This window comes from Trachinotus anak, unplaced genomic scaffold, assembly GCF_046630095.1.
Source record: "Trachinotus anak isolate AG129_WGS33_773 ecotype Australia unplaced genomic scaffold, CSIRO_AGI_Tana_v1 ptg000015l, whole genome shotgun sequence".
In the NCBI taxonomy this organism is placed as follows: domain Eukaryota; kingdom Metazoa; phylum Chordata; class Actinopteri; order Carangiformes; family Carangidae; genus Trachinotus; species Trachinotus anak.
The window spans coordinates 1,444,145-1,453,245 of NW_027273866.1; the positions used below are offsets into that span (position 1 = coordinate 1,444,145).

At 43.5% G+C, this 9,101-nt stretch overlaps 1 protein-coding gene across 1 annotated transcript; it reads right to left on the reverse strand.

Annotated features, from left to right (window-relative positions):
* Positions 1-5,783: 5,783 nt before the first annotated feature.
* Positions 5,784-7,718, reverse strand: LOC139633220 (uncharacterized). Its single transcript, XM_071498756.1, has one exon. It carries the CDS (start codon positions 7,261-7,263, stop codon positions 6,583-6,585), a length of 681 nt encoding a protein of 226 aa, XP_071354857.1. The 5' UTR covers positions 7,264-7,718; the 3' UTR covers positions 5,784-6,582.
* Between the last annotated feature and the right edge of the window lie 1,383 nt (positions 7,719-9,101).

Genomic DNA, 9,101 nt, shown 5'->3' on the forward strand with positions numbered 1-9,101 from the left:
TTTTGTTGGATTGTCACCCTCTCTGACCCTCTTACCTCCCTCACATTGCCACCTGTGTTAACACCATAGATATGGATGAATTAATTCTCTGGAGATTCTTAAAAAAAGGGCCACTGTAGTGAGTCTAAGAAAGAAAAAGGGACAGAAATGTAGATTGCAGCATTGCCAGTCTATAAAGTTTGACCTTGGTCCACTGAGTCTGTCTTCATGTTGAATTTGATTAATTTCAGATGAGCTCTGCAGGGCTGTTCAGTTGGAAACGGCGCCCTCTCAGCCCTACAGGTGGGACCTCCCATAGGTGATACTGTTTTAATTATCTCCTCCCAGGGCTGTCTCCATAGCAGCCTTCTGCCACTGAGGCATTAAAGCTTGTGACCTGCTGTACAGTGTGTGCTGCAGCCTGTCTCTCTGTTAAAACACACTGAAATATTTCATTTTCTTTAGTTGTTCTTTTCAACACGAGCCCAAAGGTTCTTCAATCGCTGCAAATGAGATTATAAAACACACTGTCCATAACACTCCTGGTTCACTTTGGTGCTAAGCTGGCTAATAGTTTTTGAAGTGTCTGATGCAATAGTACACTACAGTGGGTGTGTTGATATTATGGAAATAAGTCCTGTAGGCTGTGTTAGAGGGTTGAAGTGCAGTGTAGGATCATGTCCGCTGCACTATGCAGTAAATAGAAGCTTCAGAAGCTTCCCTTCCTGAGCAAAAATCAAAAAGAGCTCAACTTTTGGTAAAGGCAGCTTTTAAGTAAGGTGGTGCAGAGGCTTGTGTTTGTGTGCATAAAAAAGGCTTGGTATCAGGTTTGAAATTTGTGGCTTGGGGAGAAGTTTTCTTTGATAGTAGTTTTATACGCTCTGTGCTACTGTGACAAAACCAGGCTGGAGACCAAAGGAGCACTTTAGATTTTACCCTGAAGCGATAGTTTAACACTGTGTTTTTTTTTCTTTCTTCCTATGAATTAGATGAGAGAATCAATACCACTTTCATATCCCTGTATATGCAAGGCTTCAGCCAGCAGCCTGGTAGCGTAGCTCAGCAAAAAGCCAGGGAGAGATAATCAGAGTGGTATCAACCTTCTCATTTAACTCTCTGCAAGAACGTGAAAAAGTGCATTTCCCAAAATGTTAAACTCTAGCTTTAAGCTAAAATCTGCATCGCTAAAGATGATGTTCTCCCTGGGTTTGTGATGCCTTTCATTAGCCCTGCATCTTTAAACACGGTGAGGTAACGGTCGAAGACTCTTGACGTGTTTCATTACTGTTGGTGGATGTAGGTTAAGTGGAAGTGAAGTCTGGCCCAGTCTTGTGACCCTGACTGAACCTTGCTCAAGCAAGTTGGCAGTCCCCACTGAGCGTGTGTGTCAACGCCCCCCCCCCCCCCCCCCCCCCCCCCCCCCACCCCCACCCCCACCCCCACCCCAGCCCTGTCATCATTTAGCATATAACAACCATGCCTCAGCAGCTGCCATGATTAAGAAGTGTGAGCCCACCCCTCCACCCCCCTCGCCCCGTCCCCCTCAGCCAGGAGACAGGAAACTGGCCTGACAAGGTGTCAGTGTGCTGTGTCTGTCATATTGTTTAGGGGTCAGCCCTTTTTGTTTGCATCATATAATAAATCTAGTCAAAGGCCTGTCAGTATAAGGTTATTATTTGTGTGACTTTATGGACATACACGATTTAGTGTTCAGTTGAAACAATCTTGCATCTCATTGGGATGTTTTAGTACAACCCAGTTTCCAAAAAGTTGGGACTTTGTGTAAAATGTAAATAAAAGCAAAATGTGTTGATTTGCAAATCATGTAAACCCATATTTAATTGAAAATAGAACAAAGACAACCTCAGATGTTGAAATGCTGAAATTTTATTGTTTTATGAAATGTCTATGCTCAATTTGAATTTGATGCCAGCAACAAAATTGGGACAGGGGCAACGAAAGACTGGAAAAGTTGTGTAATGCTAAAAACACACCTGGTTGAATATCTCACAACTAATTAGGTTAATTGGCGACAGGTCAGTAAATGATTGGGTATAAAAAGAGGCTCCCAGAGAGGCAGAGTCTCTGTGCAGTGAAGATGGGGAGAGGTTCACCACTCTGTGAAAGACTAGGTGGGAAAATAGTTCAACAATTTAAGAATAATGTTCCTCAACATGAAATTGCAAAGAATTTGGGAATTCCGGCATCCAGGGTTCATAATATAATTAAAAGGTTCAGAGAACCCGGAGAAATTTCTGTAGGGACAAGGCAGAAAACCAACTTCTCTGGGCCCGAGCTCATTTAAGATGGTCCGAGGCGAAATGGAAAACTGTCCTGTGGTCTGACAAATCAAAATTTAAAATTCTTTTTGGAAATCATGGACACCGCGTCCTCCAGGCTACAGAGGAGAGGGACCATCCAGCTTGTTATCAGCAAACAGCTCAAAAGTCAGCATCTGTGATGGTGTGGAGGGACATACATGTCTACATGTATACATGTGCAAGGGGTAGCTTGCACATCTGGGAAGGCTCCATTAATGCTGAATGATATATACAGGTTTTGGAGCAACATATGCTGCCATCCAGACAACGTCTTTTTTCAGAGAAGGCCTTGCATATTTCAGCAAGACAACGTCAAACCACATTCTGCACGTACTACAACGGCATGGCTCTGTAGTAGAAGAGTCCAGACACTAAACTGGCCTGCCTGCAGTCCAGACCTGTCACCCATTGAAAACATTTGGCGCATCCATAAAACGAAAAATGTCAGGCAAGAATGGGACAACATTTCACCTTCAAAACTTCAGCAACTGATCTCCTCAGCTCCCAAATGTTTAGAGAGTGTTGTTAAAAGGAGAGGTGATGCAACACAGAGGTAAACATGACCCTATCCCAACTTTTTTGAAAGGTGTTGCTGGCATTAAATTGAAATTGAGAATATATTTTTCATAAAACAAGAAAATCTCTCAGTTTCAACATTTGATATGTAGTCTTTGTTGTTGTTATGATCTGTAAATCATTGCATTCTGTCGTAATTTACATTTTACACAGTGTCCCAACTTTTTTGGAAACGGGGTTGTACATGTTTGGTCATTAGTTTGAAATTATTCCACAGTGTTGCAACTTTAAAAAAGAAAAACAATCTCATGTGATTTAGTCTTTTCTTCTGCAGCTTCAGAATGAATATCATTATTACACTGATGTTTTGTTACTAGGTAACAATTGCTAATTACCTGATTTTACCCCATAAAGCTTCTAAATGGGCCAGAAATAATGTCTTGCCTCTTAGATACACAGCATAGCTTTAAAATCATGTATTTGACCTTTTGACCTTGACAGATAGAACATTTCATTTGCGTCCTGTGTAATAATACGACATTTTTGTTAGAGTGTTGACATGTTCCTATGAATATATTATATATATATTGATCATTGGCACCATAGAAACACAGTTATTGGTTTGTCAGCCTGTCACTTCCACCTGTGTGTCAGAGTGTTTCAATTCTGCAAACAAGCAATGATTGGAAAATGAGGGACATGTATTTTTCAGAAGGTCTTGAGACGACATTAATATTATACTCTCTGAAACCTGACAACACAGTGCATATATGCACACAGCTTCCCTTTTGTTTAATAATGCGTAACGCCACACATTTGCCCTTTTATTAATTGAAAAAGCTATTGTTCACTGCCTTCTTATTGTCTCCCTGTACTGCAAGACAACATGATAACTTTAGTGATGGTGCCTTGCTCAAACAATGCCACACTCAAAGGCCTTTAGTTCCTCCATCTTTGTTGGAAAGGTCACCCCCAAATATATCAAACCTGATGGGGGAAAGTAGTTAGAACTTTTACTCTCTACCTTCTGTTTTGCTTATTGTTCGTTTTGTTGAATGTTTGAGCTTCACTGTGTAGAATATTGTTCTTAAGTTTGACCCTAGAAGACTGTGTGTGCTCACATTCACACTGAAGGTGAAGAGATTCCTTGTGTTCAGTATAAATGTGAGTTTTCAACGTGCACGTACTGCTGGATTTTGAGACATATAGTTTGGAAGCCAATATGCAACTTACACACATGTGATGTAGAAACTTGAAGCCTGCAGTGCACATAAACTGAGAATGGACTTGCGTCTCGAGTCAAGTAGTTAAACTTTTAAAGCAAAAGGTATTTGCATATTCATAGTTTCTGGATTTTTCAATGGCAGAGAATGGAGATGAGATTTTTTTTTTGCATATTAATTACACTATTTTGGTGGAAAGACATATCAGATTATTAGCAGATTAAATTTTGGCAAAGCTTCCTTTATACAGTGTTTTACACCTTCTCACCATTTGTTTCATGGACGATGCAATAGTTTAGCTTTTTCTTGACAAATCTTGCATTAAAGTGACCAGAGCAGCTGCAATTACCGCCATATAAAAATGACTGTAGTATGAAAAGGCTGGCAACAGCAGCAATGACAACGATAGCGTTCATATATTTTTTCAGTTATTTGATAAATGTAATGTATTTTATGGTCTTTCCTTTTTAAAGATAACATATGATCTATTGCCTGGCTGGAGCTACAAAGCAAATGAATCTCGTACTGAACTTTACTGTAACATATGACTGATCTCAGCTCAGATAATGTAATCGTCCACCTGGGTGACTGAGTTCAAGAGTCCAAAGGTCAGATGCTATGTCCTGACCCGGAAGCTGCTTCCAGCAATAACTGTCAGTACTGATGAACTCCTTCATCAATAGGTCGGGCATTCCTCCTGCCATATATCACCAGAGGCCATAACAGACACTGAGAACACATCTGTCAAGGCCGTTCTATACACAGAGGCCACTGCAGCATTGACGGGACTGTCTCTGTGTTGTGTACACTCTGTATTACATTTTTCCGGTACACATGGTTTGTGTTGTGATAATGGGAAATGCTTGTCCTCCCTGATGAATGGACTTCCTGTTTAGCTCACCAGACACATACCTTGGCTTTGGCTCTGACAATTTGTCACATTAACACAACAGTCATCACCGTTTACATCACAGCGCAACTTTCCTGAAGCACTGGCTGCTCAGCGGAAATCGAGGGGTTTTATTTTCAGTGTGATAGTGAATGATGCTTGTCACTGCCAGCACAGAAACCAAACCTTTCAGCCAAACAGCCCTTTTCAGAGAGGGGTGGATCAAAATAGCACCAAGCTGTATTGTGTAATGTGTTCTTCTCTGTTTTGAACAGCGCAACAGCAGAGCTCTCAAATCGATACACCTCCCTCACACGCTGCTGAGAGAGCGCATGGGGTGGTTGGTCTTATTTCCACTTCATAGTTCACCACATGTGACTGTGTGAAGTGGTTTCAGTGAGAGCTGCAGCGAGTGAACTGTGGCAGACTGAGAGATGAATGCTTCTCTGTCTATGAGGAGCAGACAGTCCCTCTGATCACACACTGGACAGTTCACTAATTAAAGGGCCCCCTCCGACATAATTTGATTGAATGCCCACATCACAAGACTGATCATAAAATGACTGCTCTTTGTACTTGCACTGTTATTATAATGTCAGTTGAACCTACTTCCTCATATCAGTCAATACATGTGGGTTTTGCATGTTATTGCTACGCTCTGATGTGAGCCACAGTTCATGTAAATCGATCTGACTTTTCATATTTGAAACTAAATCTTAGCAGTAAACTAACGCTTACTTGAATATATATTATCCATTCAAATATCATTGACATACAGGGTAATGTCAATGATTAATTCACAATTTAGAGCTTACATAGATCTGTGATATGGATATATAAAACCATAGAAATGAATCATTTTCTAAGGATGTTTATTTGTACCTTGTGATATAGTTATACCTATCATACATACTGTACCTTTAATAAAAATCATCTAATTAGACTAAAAGTTCATCAAGGCCAAAAGATGTCTGCCTGCCCTATATGTACATAACCAAATACACAATACATTTACATGGTTATATGCACATACCTGAGCATAACTCAATAATGCAGGTTCTTCTACTCGGAATCCAGGTTTGATCCATGAAAAGAAAAGTACAGCCTATTAAAATGCAATAATGCAGTATTGATTTTGACCAGCCGATGAATGGCAGTGATGTTAAGCGCTGTATGCCCGTGAGACATATATATGTCCTACAAAACCAAAAGCATCTCTGGAGCCTTTGTCCTATAATTTAACAAAATATCTATACCAGTCTTGTACACACGTACAGGCAGGTTAGTGGTCTCGGAAGCTGTCCGGGGTAACGTAGACACACACTGATTTTAAGGCATACAGATGGCCTAAAACGAAAAAACCAAAAACCAAAAACCGCATAGTTAGTGTTGAGGGGGAAACAGTGTTCACAGAAGAAGCGAGGTCTCCTCTTTTCTCAGTCACAGGAGCAAGATATCAGCTCATATGTGCAGTTCAGCATCCACATGGGGGTCTGCAAAATGAGTTTAAAGAAGACCTGTATGTTATCCGACCTGCGGCACTTAGTCTGTAAAACACTCCTTGTTGGGTCAGTTTGTGTGTATGTGCGTGTGTGTGTGTGTGAGAGAGAGAGGGGGGTGTGGTGGTGGTGGTGGTGGTGGGAATCAGGCCCGATCAGTCTCCTCTCGTCGGAGGAGCAGATGCAGAATCTGCAGCAGGCGCCTGCTCGGGGTCGCGTTTGTCAGTCGCCCCTACGCCCCGACCCTGCGCCTCCCTCTCCTCCTCTTCCTCAGTAAACGCAGCGCCAGACTCCCTGGTGCTCGACGGGGTGTAATGGCTCCGAGAAGTGCGTGTCTCTCTGCTCAAAGTGCCCGATCTCTCCGCGCTTGTGTGACCGTAGGATGATGCGTAGAGTCTTTCCTCCTGTTGCGCAATTTCTGCTCCAGCACGGCGCGGGGACACACTCCCGGCGATGCCATCCCGCTGAAACGGCTGGTGGTGCGGGGTTGTGCCCTGCGTGGTGTGGTTGAGAGAAAGCAGCCCTGTCTGTGTAGAGTTCCACTCTGAGGCATTGTTGCCTGTGGTAATATCAGCTGAGATGTTTGCGGTGGGGGTGACCTCCTCAGGCACCCCCGGCTTCCCCAAAGAAGAGGATCCACTAGTTGGTTTCCAGATCAGGCTGTAGTAAATTGCCAGAATAATGGCTGCTAAGGACACGGACAATACATATGCAAAAACAGTGGCTAGTCTCACCCACTTCTTGTTAGTCTTAGCAGCCATCTTTGCCTTTTTGTCCCCCGTGTAAGTGGCAGGTTTGCCCCTCTCCATATTGGGCATGAAGTCCCGCTCTCTCATATTGCCCCTATTTTTCCCTCGATGCTCCACCACCCCCTCCGTCTTGAAGGCTTCTTGTTATCCACAGTCCAGGAGAAGACAGGAAGCTGAGGGCTGAGGAGAGGGATGCTGGGCCACCTTGAACCGTCCGCACCGCAGGAGTCTTTTGCAGCTAAATTGGTTTCCCGTGATTCATTTGATCTCAAAAGCGCTGCGCCTGACGCTCGGCACCCGGTGCAGCATTGCGTTTCATAATGGACACCGAGCATCCACAGGCTGACCGCGCGTTTCAGCATCCGACAGCGGCGGGAACAGCGTCTACCTCGAACCGCACATTTCCAGGGAACGGCTTGGCTGTATGGGCCCACGGCGAATCCGCAGCATGAGATTGGGAGTCATTTATTAAAACGATTAAGTGAGATCACACGGTACACAGCTGTCTGTCTTATCCAGCAAATGAAGTGGCTGGCTCAGCTAAAAATACAGGAGAGGGGGCGGGCGGTGGCTCTTAAAGAAGCAGCAGCTGTTCAGCAGCCCGGAGAGAAACAACCGCACACACACACACACACACACACACACACACACACACACACACACACACACACACACACACATTGCCTTGACATCAGGACGCTTGTGCCGCACATGGAGAATGAACACTTGTCCACGCCGGGGAGTGTTTACCTTACAGTGTGCGCACCCAAGTGGAAAGCACGCGTGTTGGATACGTGCAATGAGCCAATAAAGCGGCAATTCATGGATATTGTCGGGTATTATGAATCATTGCGATGCTTATCCAAACTAGTTACCTCAGCCAACAGCATATATACCAGACTATTGTCTCGTTTTGGTTCCGTTTGAATCTCATCCTACCTGTTGGCTGGTCCTCTTAGAGATAGCGTCATTTCAGAACAATGGACAGCGCCCGGGATGTCTCATTGCGCATGTCCTCTGGGAGGCTGTGGAGGTGAAACAGGTGGAGGAGATGGCAGCAGCGTTTGACCAGTGATGTGTCAAATTTAAAAGCGGTTAAAGTAATTATCTCCAGGTAGTGATAAAACAAGCCACACAACTACAGAGGCAAGAAAAAGTATGTGAGCCCTGTTTTTCAAAAAATGTGACCTGATCTCACAAGCCTAGACAAACACAGTGTCCCAGAGCTAATATCACACAGACAATCTTGATTGAACACACGCATTAAACATTCACACTTCTGGTGGAAAAAGTAACTGAACCATTGGATTTGATAGATTTAGTATCTGCTGATCAGACCCTTGCAGGAGGAATTCTGAACAGGACCATTCCTCTTTATAGAACTGCTTCAGCTCAGCCACACTCTTAGGAGGTCTGTTGTGAGCGGGTCATTTCACAGCAACTCTATTGGATTAAGGTCTGGGCCACAACAGGTGGATTTTCTTAGTTTGAAGTCATTCTGTGGTAGATTTACTTTGATGTTTAAGGTCATTGCCCTGCTGCGTCGCCCAGCTTCTCCTGCCCTGACATTATCCTGTAAGAGACCTTGAGACACCTGGAAACTTATTTTCACCTTGATGATGTTAAGCTGTTCAGGGCCTAGTGGCATCAAAGCTCCAAATCATGATGCTCCCTCCCTCCACCCTAATTCATCTTTTAGAGATGATGATTTCATGGTGTTATCCAGTGCCCTTTTTTATACCATACATAGTGCTGCACGTTCTTTCCAACAATTCACCCTCAGTTTCATCAATCCATAAAACATTTTTCCAGGAGGGCTCAGTTTTTTTTTTTGGAGAGAAGCTGCTTCCTCTGTTGTGTTTATAGCAGGACACATCGCTCCATGCAACTATGCACTATGATTTGTGTGTGGTAGAGTCATGAAC